Below are 16,111 nucleotides of genomic sequence, written 5' to 3' on the forward strand. Positions count from 1 at the left end.
CCCCAGCCAGAATGGCCCGGATGATGGGGGCAATCTTACTGAGGAGAAACAGGAAGTGAGAAATTGAGACAAAAGAAAAAAAACATTTAGAAGGGAAATCGAAGGAAAAGGTAAGTGAACCAAATATGTAGTAGCTTAAAAGGAACCCATTTAGAAAATAAAAAAAGAACCTTTACAACCCCTTTAATTACCAATTATTCACAAAGCACTTACTACCACATGATCCATCTTCATAGTCGTGCTCTCCAACTGGGAGTTCCAATTCTCTACTTGAAATCTTATTTTTCCACTTGGTATAACTGCTGGGCTTTTTGCTCTTTGTATCTGGACAGGAACCAGAAGTTGTCTTTGTTACATTATCTTTGCTTGTAGGGTCCTCGGGCTGGTAAGGTATTACAGCACTAAAATGAATAAAAGGAATTATTAAAGCGGACCTTCAGTAATTGTTAAAACTTTCCATCTATTAAATAATCTGCCCAGTGAAAAAAAATAATAAAAATAATCTGCCCTTGTTGTTTAAACTTGATGGTAAAGCATTTTTTTTTTTTGCCAGTAAATACCTTCCCGTTTCTTTTCTGGTCATTAGCCTAGGCTTATGACATCATCCACAACTCACTCTCTCTCTCTCTCTCTCTCGGGACTGGGCGTTCCCAAGCACTGCCTGTGATTGACAGGTTTCCGAACGGCGCATACTGCGCGTCACAGGTTGCCGAAAAAACCCGAACGTCGGTGCGGCTCTATACAGCGCCTGCGCACCGACGTTCGGGTTCTGTCGGCAACCTGTGACGCGCAGTATGCGCCGTTCGGAAGCCTGTCAATCACAGGCAGTGCTTGGGAACGCCCAGTCCCGCGGGATTGCCGGGGGGGGTGGAAATCGTGATAACGAGGTATGTGCTGAGAAAAAAAAAAAAAAACACTGGCATTCTGTCGGTAGGATGGCTCGACTCCATGTGATGTCAGAATTTTTTTTGAGGGTGAACCTCCACTTTAATGGCTTTAGTCCACCCCCTGAAGGAAAAGAACTTCCATCCTGACCCCCAGGGTGCAAGGCTCCTGACGGGGATATAGGTTTACATGGTCTGCCTAGCCAGAAGGCCTGGCAGACCCCGCCCTCCTTGGACAGGCGAAGCCATCCTCGAATACCAGGTCAGGGGAGCTCTCTCAAAAGAGAGACCCCCCCCACAGGTAGGGGAGGAAGGAACACGAGGGCCACACATCCTCCCCCTAGATGTCATGGTAAGCCCGAGGACTCGCAACCTTCATCCAGTGAAGAAAACACACATAAAAGTGAAGTGAAAAACGTGAGAGAAAAAAAATAAAGAAGAAGAATAAAGTGTCCGTGCCAAATAGTTGAGAGCCCGGTCTCTGTGCTGGGAAAGCGCCACTCAGCGCACGCCTAGCACAAAACACAAATCTATGCGGATCCCACTTCCTGGACGCTGCATATCTGTGTTTCCCCGTTGTCAAGAGGTAAAACTTCCAAACCATCTACACATAAAATACACAAATTTATAAAGTAACCTTTGTAACGACTGTATGAAGAATGTGACATAGCTTTTCCAGTTGTCGGGAAAACCAAATTCAAACTTTTCTACCAGCCAGGATGGACAACCTGAAAATATAAAAAGCATATGAAGGTCTCCGACATCACAGGGTTCTATAACCTCGATTTGAAGATTAACCAACCAGTTTGCAACATGCAGGCCTTGTCTAGGTGCCCCTGCAGCTCATACACTCGGCCTGTCAGAGTCTTCACTTTGTGTGGTTCAATGCGATGCACAATAATATTGCTGTGCCAGTGCAGGTCCTCACTGTCTCTGCATAAAACAAACAAAAAAACTGTTCGATCAATAATATATATGAAATAAATAAAAAATTAAAGCGGTTATTTAGTCCCCTGTATGAAAATGAAAGGTCAGCAGCTACAAAAACTGTAGCTGCTGACTTTTAACCAGTTCCCACCCGGGCCAATTCTGACGTTTCTTTCCAACGTGTAAAAATCTGTATTTTTTTTTGCTAGAAAATTAATTAAAAACCCCCAAACATTTTTTTTTTTTTTTTAGAATAAAATGGTGGGTGTTGCATTTTATTGTCACACTGTATTTGCGCAGTGTTTTTTCAAACCCCATTTTTTTTTTAGAAAACTTTAATGAATTTGTTTTGCATACAAACACTATACAGGCAGTCCCCGGGTTACAAACAAGATCGAGTCTGTAGGTTTGTTCTTAAAGGGGTTGTAAAGGTACAATTTTTTTTTTCCTAAATAGCTTCCTTTACCTTAGTGCAGTCCTCCTTCACTTACCTCATCTTTCCATTTTTGCTTTTAAATGTCCTTATTTCTTCTGAGAAATCCTCACTTCCTGTTCTTCTGTCTGTAACTCCACACAGTAATACGAGGCTTTCTCCCTGGTGTGGAGTGTCCTGCTCTCCCCCTCTCTTGGACTACAGGAGAGTCAGGACGCCCACTAAGGCCCTGTACACACGATCAGTCCATCCGATAAAAACGGACTGAAGGCTGAAGTCTGATGTGCCTACACACCATCAGTTCAAAATCCGATCGAGTCCAACGCGGTGACGTAAAACACAACGACGTGCAGAGAAAAATGAAGTTCAATGCTCCCAAGCATGCGTCGATTTGATTCTGATCATGCGCGGGTTTGGAACCGATGCGTTTGCGTACTAAACCCATCGGTTTGGACCGATCGGTCAGGCGTCCATCAGTCCGATTTTAAAGAAAGTTCTAAAACTTGGTCTGAAGGACAAAAGTCCGATGGGGCATACACAAGGTAGGTTTGGACTGATGAAACTGAACTTCAGTCCGTTTTCATCAGTTTGGACTGAGACACAGCTCCTTTCTCTATCTGCAACGTAGAGAGCGTCCTGACTCTCCTGTAGTAAGTTGGGACAGGTATATTTTGTAAGTGTAGCTCCAGCCCAAAAAATATATTTTTAAGCTTTTTGGATAACATAGGGAAGGGTTATCACCCCTGTAACATTTGTTTTCCTGTCTGTGTCCCTGTTCAGAAGATTTCACCTCACTTTCTGTCCAAGTAACAATTGGACTTTGAACATTTTGGGTTGCTGTGGAAACAAGGATTGTTGATAAAGCTTCAGTGGGGACACCTTTGCCCCATGATAACTTAGGCTGCATTCACACCTAGGCGTTTTGTCGCCTGAAGCGCAACGCTACAATACGCTGCAGGGGGAAAATAACATTATACCCTATGGAGATGGTTCACATCTGCACGCCGAATGCCTGAAGCTCAAACAAGTTCCGGACCCTTTTTTGTCGCGCGTATCGGGCAGTTTGGGCGTATTTGAGCGTTTCCACTTCCCATAGAAAGTAATGAAAACGCTCGATTCAAGCGACTTGCGCGACAACGAGCGTTTGCTACGGGCGTTTTGTCGCTTTAATCAATAGAACTTTTCACCCAGGCAGAAGATTAAACAAATCTACCAACATAGCAACAAGTGATGAAAAGATGATCATTTTTCCTATTGGCTAAAATAAAAAACGTCGAAGTACAAAAACGTCAGACGACGCTGTATGCAAACGCGCAAATAAGCATGAATACGCGCGACAAAACGCCAGAAAAAAACGCCCAAAAAAACGACCGACGCTCAGGTGTGAATGCAGCCTAACAGGAGAGAATTTCCCTTCCTAGGGGTAGAGTACCTCTGACTTCCTGTTGTCTCCCTCCGTTTGCAAGTAGGAGTCGTTTGTAAGTTGGATGTTTTTAACCCGGGGACCGCCTGTACAATACCCAATTATTGAGGTGAAGGCCTCATCCCAGTATAACCACTTTAACCAGAGGACAACATACAGGCGGGAAGTGGCTACAAAACAGCCACTCAGCTGTCTAGGGATCCAACGCTGTGCTCACCTGACCCGGTTTCTTCACTGCTCTTTGGTCCTCGCCGCCAACAGCGGCGACTTTGTAGCCAGCTGCCTTCTTCGCATGCACAAGCCTTTTAAATAGTCCTGCAATTTCTCCTGCAATCTATCACCTAGGCTTTAACTAATCTAAGAGATCATACATTTGGCGCAATGTTTTTTTTTCCCCTTAGTAAAACAGAAAAAAAATAAAAAACGTACTTACACTCGCTTTCCTTCTACATATACTCCTTTGTTCTCAACACCTTTCACAAACCACTCGCTCAGTACAACCTTATCCTGGGGAAAACAAAAAATGTATAAAAAGGTTGATTTTATTAAAACAAGGAAAACCATGAGCCATAGAAGGACATTTTATGTAAAACGCTGAATAATCCATATTGGGTGTATAGCTAGACTGCCATTTGGAAATACGATTTTAGTATAACTCCTCTAGAATTAGGATCTAAAAATCATCATAAATAGTTTCATAATATTTACAACCCTTTCTGTGAATACAAACACAATTGTTCACCATCAATGACATATACACAAATTTACATTTTAACCACTTGCTTACCGGACCAATTCTGACATTTCTCTCATACATGTACTCAAACCCTAACCATAAAACACATATTTAGAGATATATATATATACACACACACACACACACACACACACACACACACATACACATATATATATATATATATATATATATATATATATATATATATATATATATATATATATACACACATATACATACCCACATACATATACACACACACACACACACACACACATTTTTTAGCATAAACCCTAGGGAATAAAGTAGTAAATATATTTATGTCACACGATATTTGCGAAACACTTTCATAAATTAAAAATTATAATATATATATACCCAATTTTTATGTATAATGTGAATAGATACCCAAAATGTCACTTTTTTTTTTTTTTTTTTAATTGTGCACGCTTCTGAAATGGCGACAAACTAGGCCACTTAAATTGGTTGTTATGCCACTCTGTCCTCTTCATACCATGCTTGTAATACTCACTGTGGAACCTAAGGGGGTTAAATCCTCTGCATTGTGTAAAAAAAAAAAAGGCTGTTTGATCCCCGATCCTCCATTTCTTCCAGAGTCCGCAAACCATCTTCAAGTGGTTGTAAACCCACTTTGCAAAAAATAAATAAAATAAATCTAACACCTGCAAGACAAAGGCATAATACTCACCTGGGATCGAAGACCCTGCCACGGTGCCCGACACAGCACCGGCCGGCCGGCAACACGTCGTCCCAGAGTTACTTCCGGGTATCGCAGGTCCGGTGCCGTGATTGTCCGGAGCCGTGATGACGTCAATCCCGCACATGCGTGCGGGACCCGCCAGTAACGGCACAGTCACTGAAAGCAACAGCACGTACGTGCCATTGCTTTAGTGCCGATTACATCGGCACATGCAGGGGAGATCTTCTAAACCGAATCCAGGGTAGCTACAGGTAAGCCTCATTATTGGCTTACCTGTAGGGACAAGCTACACATGCTCAGTTTGGTGTGTATTGCTAGAAATGTATTTATTTTCTTTTTGGAGGGTGCATGTGATCAGCACAGGGCCAATGAGCACTGTCCAGACAGAGGGTCAAGGGTCCTGCAATATGGTTGCCACCTCATCCCTTTAAACCCAAACACATATGAATTACACAGGTTCTGAGGCCAATTTAATGCAGATAAGGCACTAAGCGAGCTTAGTTATCACCTTAATCATCCACAGAACCTGTGTAATATATACCGTATTTATCGGGGTATTATTACATTTTACTACTTACAGTTTTGGTATCTTGCCCGGCGGCCTCGTCCGGTCCGGCGTCCGTCTGCGGCCTCGGTGGTGTCCTCCCGGCTTCTCCCGCGCTGTCTTCATGTCGAATCCCCATTTCCCGCGCTCAGTTTGAAGCCTCCGCCAACATATACCGAGCGCAGTACACTCGGGTATATTTGGCCAGGCTCGGCTTCTCACGCATAAACGTCACAGAGCGTGACTACGAGTGAAGCCGAGCCTGGCCGAATGTACGCGAGTGTACTGTGCTCGGTATATGTCGGCGCAGGCATTCAAACACGGTGCGGGAAGCGAGTATCGGCGTATGTCGCGCACCCGCGATTTTGCCCTGATTTTCAGGGCAAAAAAGTGCGCGATATACGCCGATAAATACGGTATATGTGTTTGGGTTTAAAGGGATAAGGTGGCAACACTATCCTGCAGACTCATAGGACAATCAGGGAAAAAATGAAAACTCCTCCTACACAAGCTTTAACTAGACACAGATATAAGTCACTCAGCTGCTATATACTGCTGATGATAAAAGGTATTTAGCAGTTTATATTTACTAAAATAATTGTATTTCCATCTTCTATGTACTGTGGGAGACCAGATATAGTGACTGCAGGCTCCTGGGTTTAGTAACACTTTAAATGTGGCAACATACAGGGTGAGCACAATTCTACATATTAGATGATGCACCAATAGTGAAAGTCACACAACAGTAATCCTATACTAGAAAGTCCGTACCTCTTGTTTCGAATGGTTATCCTGCTTTGGGTGGTTATCTTTTTCCAAGGTCACTTCAGGAGATCTCTCTTTTCGGGGGATGCGTATTACTATTTTCGGTGAAGTAAGCGCAAGTTCATAGAGATCATCAAGAGGATCGTGGCTGGTTCTCTCTTTTTCAGGCTGAGGATCTGACGTTTTCCTTGCCTGGACTGCTCTGGGAAGCCTCTGATTAGCCAACTTTGGACTGGTGGCTTTAGCAGCTGTAGCAATTTCTTGGTCTTCTTGGGGTATTTCATCCTCTACATGACCAACATCGTCCTCAAAAACACTCAAACTACTGGTGCTGCTCAAGGAGCCATCAACAGCAGACAACTTGTCCTGTAAATTCTGCGTTTGCTTCCGACCAAGATCTAAAAACACAGAGAAAAATGAATAAAGATAATCCTAAAGCATACTTGTCAGCTGGTAAAGTCTGCTAAACTGCCAACCAGAGGCGTGTCCACCAAACGTTCAACCGTCTTCAAGCCACCTAGAAGCATTGAAACCAGTGAAGGTATTGGCAGGCACCGCTAAAGAATCCAAATATTAATCATGTTTCCAGTAGAACGCGTTGTAGGAAAGGAATTCACAAAATTGAATGCAGTTTTAACCACTTCAATGCCGGCACTTTTACCCCCTTTCCTGCCCCAGGCCAATTTTCAGCGCTGTCGCACTTTGAATGACAATTGCGCGGTAATGCAACACTGTACCCATATGAAGTTTTTCTCATTTTCTTCACACAAAATAGAACTTTCTGTTGGTGGTATTTAATCACTGCTGGATTTTTTTTTGTTAAAAAAATAAATGAAAATGACAGAAAATTTTGCAAATAAGTAATTTTTCTCCTTCACTGATAGGCTGCACTGATGAGGCGGCACTGACGGGCACTGATAATTTGCAGTGTTAGGTGTCACTGAAACCTAACCCATCTATTCTGAAGGAAAAATATAGTAGGAAACAGATACCAAGTGCCCTGAGGCGATTCAGTTTGCATGTGTTGCGCTATACAAGTTTCTGAGAGGGAGAGAGAGAGAGAGAGAGAGAGAGAGAGACACATACACACAGTTGTGCTCATAAGTTTACATACCCTGGCAGAATTTATGATTTCTTGGCCATTTTTCAGAGAATATGAATGATAACACAAAAACTTTTTTTTCACTTGTGGTTAGTGTTTGGCTGAAGCCATTTATTATCAATCAACTGTGCTCTTTTTAAATCATAATGGTAACATAAACTACCCAAATTACCCTGATTAAAAGTTGACATACCCTGGTGATTTTGGCCTGATAACATGCACACAAGTTGACACAAAGGGGTTTGAATGGCTATTAAAGGTAACCATCCTCACCTGTGATCTGTTTGCTTGTAGTGTGTGTGTGTGTGTGTGTGTGTGTGTGTGTGTGTATAAAAGGTCAATGAGTTTCTGGACTCCTGACAGACCCTTGCATCCTTCATCCAGTGCTGCACTGACGTTTTCTGGATTCTGAGTAATGGGGAAAGCAAAAGAATTGTCAAAGGATCTGCGGGAAAAGGTGGTTGAACTGTATAAAACAGGAAGAAATATAAAAAGATATCCAAGGAATTGAGGATGCCAATCAGCAGTGATCAAACTCTAATCAAGAAATAGAAAATGAGAGCTTCTGTTGAAACCAAACCATGGTCAGGTAGACCAACAAAAATTTCAGCCACAAGTGCCAGGAAAATTCTTTGGAATGCAAAGAACAAAAAAAACACAACTAACTACCGGTGAAATACAGGACTCTCCGAAAACTTGTGGTGTGGCGGTTTAAAAATATTTTTTTTTCAATTGGTCTTCTGTAATATTCTATTTTTCAGAGATACTGAATTTGGGGTTTTCACTAGCTGTAAGCCATATCATCAAAATTAAAATAAAAAAAATCTTGAAAGATATCACTCTGAGTGTAATGAATCTATATAATATACGAGTTTCACTTTTTGAATTGAATTACCAAAATAAATTACCATATTTATCGGCTTATAACACGCTTCTTAATTTTAAAGAGGTAAGTTTCAGAAAAAAAAATAAAAAAAAAAACCTTACATTTTAAATAAAGAACTTGAACGCAAAATAAGGGTCAGTGCCCATCTGCAGCCTAACCAGTGCAGAATTAACAGTGCCAATCAATGCAGCCTTGCCATTGCAGCCTGATCAGTGCCCATCTGCTGCCTCATGTCATACTACATACTACCAAGTTTACTCTGCGCCCTCTGTAATACAAAGTCCCACCTCCTGGACCAGCTCCTATTAAAGACAGAACACTGGTCCAATGCCGGGACATCTGATGTCTAACATAGGAGCCGGTCCAGGAGGCGGGACTTCATATAACAGAGGCCGCTGAGTGAACAGGAGATCCTCCTGTCGGCGCTCATCCCCCCCTTCCCCTCCGAGGCACCCCAATGCAAATATCAGCATATAACACGCACACATGATTTGCATCAGATTTTTAGGAGGGGGGGAGTGTGCGTTATAAGCCGATAAACACGATGGGCCATATTCTGAGTAAAGTTACGATGGAGTATCTCAGGATACTCCATCGTATCTCTCTTTTTTGGCCAGTGTATCTATGCGAGTGATTCTTAGAACCATTTTCGCATAGATACGCTGAAGATCCGACATGTGTAAGTCACTTACACTGTCGGATCTTAAATGTAATTACTCCGCCGGCCGCTAGGTGGCGTTTACGTTCAGGTCTCATTTGTTTATGCAAATGAGCCTGATATGCCGATTCCCGAACGAATTTGCGTCGCGTAACCGTCGCTTACGTCGTTTGCGTAGTCGTAAGATTACCCCTGCTATATGAGGGGTAACCTTACGCCAGTCCCACGTAGGCCATGTTAAGTATGGCGTCATGGTCCGCGTCGTGTTTTCTCGTCGGGTACGTCGTTTTACTAAGTCGTTCTTGAATACGACTTTACGTCAATGATGCACACGTCGGCGTCATTGACCTTTTTTACGCCGAGAACTGGAGCATGCGCACTGGGCTATTTTAAGCCCGGCGCATGCGCAGTTCGTTAGAATCGGGGGGGCGCTTAATTTAAATAGAAGCCGCCCCCTTAAATTTACACGGGGATACGCCGGGCCAAATACACTACGCCGCCCCAAACTACGGAGCAAGTGTTTGGGGAATACAGCACTTGCTCCTGTAGGTTGGGGCGGCGGAGTGTAAATGGCTTACGCGCCGCCCGCCTACTTTCTTTAAGAATATGGCCCGATAACCTTTTGATATTTCATTTCTTTTTTTATATTAAATTTCACCTGTATAGTTGTAGAAACCGTTAACAATAACGTGAAAAAGAATACCATGTTGAATCCCTGACAACAAAGGTTTTGGAATGTCTACTACCAACAGATATGATAAAGGAACCCTTTGGGGTTGATATCCCCTCTAAAGAGACACCAGGTGTGGTCCCATAACACAGGGTTTGACAAATTTGCTTGGAATCTAGGAGCCAGCTAAAAAAGTTAGGAGCCAGAAAACGCGCCCCGTCCCGACGAGCTTGCGCGCAGAAGCGAACACATACGTGAGCAGCGACCGCATATGTAAACGGTGTTCAAACAACACATGTAAGGTATCGCCGCGATTGGAAGAGCGAGAGCAATAATTCTAGCCCTAGTCCTCCTCTGTAACTCAAAACATGCAACATGTAGAGTTTTTTAAACGTCGCCTATGGAGATTTTAAAGGGTAAAAGTTTGACGCCATTCCACGAGCGGACGTAATTTTAAAGCGTGACATGTTGGGTATCAATTTACTCGGCGTAACATTATCATTCATAATATTAAAAAAAATGGGGATAACTTTACTGTTGTCTTATTTTTTAATTAAAAAAAGTGTAATTTTTTCCCAAAAAAAGTGCGCTTGTAAGACCGCTGCGCAAATACGGCGTGACAGAAAGTATTGCAACGATCATCATTTTATTCTCTAGGGTGTTAGGATAAAAAATATATATAATGTTTGGGGGTTCTAATTAGAGGGAAGAAGATGGCAGTGAAAAATTACTTTAGAATTGCTGTTTAACTTGTAATGCTTAACTTGTAATACCAACGGCCACCACCAGATGGTGCCAGCTCACAAAAAAAAAAAAAATGTTTTTTTTTTTTTGCCCCCCCTTCCAAGCCAAGTCGCCAGGACCCTATTTCTAGTCGCCATGGCGACCTGGCGCCCGGGATTTGTCGAGCCCTGCCATAACAGATCATCTCACCTTTTTCTTGGTTATTTAAAAAAACACCCGTAAAGTCATTGGGGTTCCAAGGTTTAAGGGGGCTCTCCCTTGTCCTGCGACGAGGCACGACCTCCTTGGCTGCATCCGGTTCTGTACTTTGCCTCTCCAATGTGAAGAAAACATTGCTAACATCGGAGAAGTCTGGTGAACCCACGCTGCCCGGAATAAACGTTGATTGAAGCGCTGAGCTTACAGCGCTTGTTCTAGAGGGTCTCTGAATGGATAGACTCTGCTGCCATCGTTCCCTTATTTCTTTCAGCGAAGTGTGTGTGTTTGGAGGGATGGAGTCCAGAGGAACAGAACTTGTCTCAATATCCAGGCCAGAGAGAAATTTTATGCTTGGCTTTTCTACAATTCTCAGAGCCCTCATTTCCCAATAAGATGCTGGTCCTCCCCGAAGCCTTCCTCAGTATGATTCCCTGAAGCTTTTACAACAATGGTTTTTTTTTCATTGCAATTCTTACTGTAACTCATCATAGGGCCAGTGTCAGTTCTTCCTAGGAAGACAACATGAAGCGGTTACTTTTCTACATAAAACTGTACCAAAGAACAATGAGGTACAACGTGCAACGAACAATGGGATACAACGTGCAAAGAACAATGGGATACAACGTGCAACGAACAATGGGATATAATGTACGAAGTGCAAAAAAAAAAAAAATGGGATACAATGTACAGAGTGCAAAGAACAATGAGATACAACGTACAGAGTGCAAAGAACAACGAGATACAACGTACAGAGTAAAGAACAAGGAGATACAACGTACAGAGTAAAGAATAACGAGATACAACGTACAGAGTAAAGAATAACGAGATACAACGTACAGAGTAAAGAACAAGGAGATACAACGTACAGAGTAAAGAACAAGGAGATACAACGTACAGAGTGCAAAGAATAACGAGATACAAAGTACAGAGTGCAAAGAACAACGAGATACAACGTACAGAGTGCAAAGAACAACGAGATACAACGTACAGAGTGCAAAGAATAACGAGATACAACGTACAGAGTGCAAAGAATAACGAGATACAACGTACAGAGTAAAGAACTACGAGATACAACGTACAGAGTAAAGAACAACGAGATACAACGTACAGAGTGCAAAGAATAACGAGATACAACGTACAGAGTAAAGAACAAGGAGATACAACGTACAGAGTAAAGAATAACGAGATACAACGTACAGAGTGCAAAGAATAACGAGATACAACGTACAGAGTAAAGAATAACGAGATACAACGTACAGAGTAAAGAACAACGAGATACAACGTACAGAGTAAAGAACAACGAGATACAACGTACAGAGTAAAGAACAACGAGATACAACGTACAGAGTAAAGAATAACGAGATACAACGTACAGAGTAAAGAACAACGAGATACAACGTACAGATTAAAGAACAACGAGATACAACGTACAGAGTAAAGAATAACGAGATACAACGTACAGAGTAAAGAACAACGAGATACAACGTACAGAGTGCAAAGAATAACGAGATACAACGTACAGAGTAAAGAATAACGAGATACAACGTACAGAGTAAAGAATAACGAGATACAACGTACAGAGTAAAGAATAACGAGATACAATGTACAAAGAACAATGATATACATTGGAGAGAGAGTGTAAAGAACAACAAGATACAATGGCCCCCCCCATTGTCTTCTGGGAGTTCTGCGAGTATGCAATGCAGAAGTTTTTCAGGCGGTATAGCAGCGCCATTTTTAGCGATGTATCCTCTTCTGGGGTCCCTTGGCGGCTCCTCTCCGCATTAGGTGACCCCCCTCTGGGAAGCTCTCTACCGAGGGGGGTTACCTTGCGGGCGTGCTCCTGAGTCATACACTCGGCGTCCGTAGACGCCGAGTGTATGACTCGGCCCCACTCCCCCCGGCGCCCGCGTCATTGGATTTGATTGACAGGAGCGTGAGCCAATGGCTGAGCTGCTATCAATCTATCCAATCAAAGCTGGGACTCCGTGGAAAGGAGGACAGCGGGGACGCACCAAGGAGACAAATGGACTCAGGTAAGTAAAACAGGGGGGGGGGCAGTGATTGCCAGGTGTTTCTTCACCTTAATGCATAGGATGCATTAAGGTGAAATAACATGAACCTTTACAACCCCTTTAACCCCTTGATCGCCCCCCAGTGTTAAAGCGGAGGTCTCGCGAAAAAAAAAAAAATTAAAAGTCAGCCGCTACAAATACTGCAGCGGCTGACTTTTAATAAATGGACACTTACCTGTCCAGCACACCCGCGATGTCGGCAGCCGAAGATGAGCAATCACTTGTCTCTCTGCTGCCATCCTCGGTGAGGGAATCGGAAGGGAAGCGTCACTGCCCGGTTCCCTACCGAGCATGCGCGAGTAGCGTGGCGCTTTCCCAGAGGTCCCCACTGTCTCCTGGGACCAGTGTGTTTCACAGAAGGCAGCGGGGGCGGGGGGGGGAGTGGAGTGACTCCCGTGGGAGTCTCTCCCCGGAAGTGGGTGCAAATACCTGTATTACACAGGTATCTGCACCCCCCTCCCCCTGAAAGGTGCCAAACTTGACACCGGAGGGGGGGTGGGGATTAGGGTTGTCCCGATACCGATACCAGTATCGGGACCGATACTGAGCATTTGCGGGAGTACTTGTACTCCCGCAAATTCCCCCGATGCCAGATCCGATACTACCCCCCTTCCCCCGCCCCCGTCGCATACCGCAACGCCCCCGCCGCTATTTAATCAGCGTGCGGGGAACATTACAGCTTTCATTTGAATAGCTGTCTGTTCCCCGCCGCGCCTAGACACTCCCCCTTGCTCGGGATTGGACGGGTGATCTGTCTATCAAAGTGCAGATCACCCGTCCAATCCCGAGCAAGGGGGAGTGTCTATACACGGCGGGGAACACACAGCTATTCAAATAAAAGCTGTAATGTTCCCCGCACGCTGATTAACTAGGCGGCGGCATCTAGGTATGGGGGGACATGGCTGCATATGTGGGGGGGACATGGCTGCATATGTGGGGGGGACATGGCTGCATATGTGGGGGGGGACATGGCTGCATATGTGGGGGGGACATGGCTGCATATGTGGGGGGGGGGGCATGGCTGCATCTGGGGGGGGGGGACATGGCTGCATATGTGGGGGGACATGGCTGTATATATGGGGGACATGGCTGCATCTGTGGGGGACATGGCTGCATATATGGGGGACATGGCTGCATATGTGGGGGGACATGGCTGCATATATGGGGGACATGGCTGCATCTGTGGGGGACATGGCTGCATCTGTGGGGGACATGGCTGCATATGTGGGGGGACATGGCTGCATATATGGGGGACATGGCTGCATCTGTGGGGGACATGGCTGCATATGTGGGGGGGACATGGTTGCATATGTGGGGGGGACATGGCTGCATATGTGGGGGGGACATGGCTGCATATGTGGGGGGGACATGGCTGCATATGTGGGGGGGGGCATGGCTGCATCTGGGGGGGGGGGACATGGCTGCATATGTGGGGGGACATGGCTGCATATATGGGGGACATGGCTGCATCTGTGGGGGACATGGCTGCATATGTGGGGGGACATGGCTGCATATGTGGGGGGACATGGCTGCATATGTGGGGGGACATGGCTGCATATATGGGGGACATGGCTGCATCTGTGGGGGACATGGCTGCATATGTGGGGGGACATGACTGCATATGTGGGGGACATGGCTGCATCTGTGGGGGACATGGCTGCATCTGTGGGGGACATGGCTGTATATGTGGGGGGACATGGCTGGATATGGGGGGACATGGCTGCATCTGTGGGGGGACATGGCTGCATCTGTGGGGGGACATGGCTGCATCTGTGGGGGGACATGGCTGCATCTGTGGGGGGACATGGCTGCATCTGTGGGGGGACATGGCTGCATCTGTGGGGGGACATGGCTGCATCTGGGGGGGACATGGCTGCATCTGTGGGGGGACATGGCTGCATATATGGGGGACATGGCTGCATATATGGGGGACATGGCTGCATCTGTGGGGGGACATGGCTGCATCTGTGGGGGGACATGGCTGCATCTGTGGGGGGACATGGCTGCATATATGGGGGGACATGGCTGCATATATGGGGGGACATGGCTGCATATGGGGGGGACATGGCTGCATATGGGGGGGGACATGGCTGCATTCGTGGGGGACATGGCTGCATATGGGGGGGACATGGCTGCATCTGTGAGGGGACATGGCTGCATCTGTGGGGGGACATGGCTGCATTTGGGGACACATTTTTTAAAAAAAGTATCGGTATTCGGTATTGGCGAGTACTTGAAAAAAAGTATCGGTACTTGTACTCGGTCCTAAAAAAGTGGTATCGGGACAACCCTAGTGGGGATTTCTGAAAAGCCGAACCTTAATTTTTGGGTGGAACTCCACTTTAACCCCTTCCCTGCCAGTGACATTTATACAGTAATCAATGCATTTCTATAGCACTGATCGCCGTATAAATGTCACCGGGTGCCAAAAAGTGTCCGATGTGTCTGCCATAATGTTGCCATTCCGAAAAAAAAAAAAAAATTACAGATCGCCGCCATTACTAGCAAAAAAATGCCTAAAATCTATCCCCTATTTTGTAGACGCGATAACTTTTGCGCAAACCAATTATTAAACGCTTATTGCGATTTTTTTTTACCAAAAATATGTAGAATACATATCATCCTAAACTGAGAAAAAAGTAAAAGACATTGGGGTAGATTCAGAGAGCAATTACGCCGGCGTATCCATAGATACGTCGCGTAATTGCTAAGTTGCGCCGGCGTACCTACTTTCTGTATTCAGAAAGCTTGATACGCCGACTGTAGCCTAAGATACGACTGGCATAAGTCTCTTACGCCGTCGTATCTTAGGGTGCATTCTGACGCTGGCCGCTAGGTGGCGCTCCCGTAGTTTTCTGCGTAGAGTATGCAAATTGCCTACTTACGCCAATTCACGAACGTTCGTTTTTTACGTCGTTTGCGTTAAGACTTTTCCGGCGTAACGTTGTTCCTGCTATTAGGAGGCGCAGCCAATGTTAAGTATGGACGTCGTTCCCGCCTCGAAATTTGAATTTTTTACGTCGTTTGCGCAAGTCGTTCGCGAATAGGGCTGGACGTAAATTACGTTCACGTCGAAACCAATACGTCGTTGCGCCGTACTTGAAAGCAAGGCACACTGGGATATGTACACGGACGGCGCAAATCACGTCGGGTCATCAAAAATGTAAATAAAACACGCCCCCTTACACATTTGAATTACACGCGCTTACGCCGGCCCCTTTTACGCTACGCCGCCGCTACTTACGGAGCAAGTGCTTTGTGAATACAGCACTTGCTCCTGGAAGTTACGGCTGCGTAGCGTAAAAACGAAACGCTGCGCCGCCGTAACTATGCGCGCCCGTA

General features: G+C 45.0%; 1 protein-coding gene across 5 annotated transcripts in view; it reads right to left on the reverse strand.

Moving 5' to 3' along the window:
• Positions 1 to 16,111, reverse strand: part of MIS18BP1 (MIS18 binding protein 1) — a 39,420-nt gene that overhangs the window by 21,670 nt on the left and 1,639 nt on the right. For 4 of the 5 annotated variants that reach the window (XM_040333308.1, XM_040333310.1, XM_040333306.1 and 1 more), the window contains exons 2-7: positions 10,686 to 11,203; positions 6,443 to 6,834; positions 4,101 to 4,174; positions 1,687 to 1,817; positions 1,522 to 1,612; positions 214 to 401 (exon numbers count right to left, since the gene is read on the reverse strand). In XM_040333308.1, the coding sequence (XP_040189242.1) occupies positions 214 to 401; positions 1,522 to 1,612; positions 1,687 to 1,817; positions 4,101 to 4,174; positions 6,443 to 6,834; positions 10,686 to 11,076 (1,267 nt within the window). In that variant the 5' untranslated portion in view covers positions 11,077 to 11,203. The remainder of the gene's footprint in view (positions 1 to 213; positions 402 to 1,521; positions 1,613 to 1,686; positions 1,818 to 4,100; positions 4,175 to 6,442; positions 6,835 to 10,685; positions 11,204 to 16,111) is intronic. The other variant, XM_040333309.1, reaches the window with a different exon arrangement.

The sequence above is a fragment of the Rana temporaria genome, chromosome 13 (genome assembly GCF_905171775.1).
Source record: "Rana temporaria chromosome 13, aRanTem1.1, whole genome shotgun sequence".
Taxonomy (NCBI): Eukaryota; Metazoa; Chordata; class Amphibia; order Anura; family Ranidae; genus Rana; species Rana temporaria.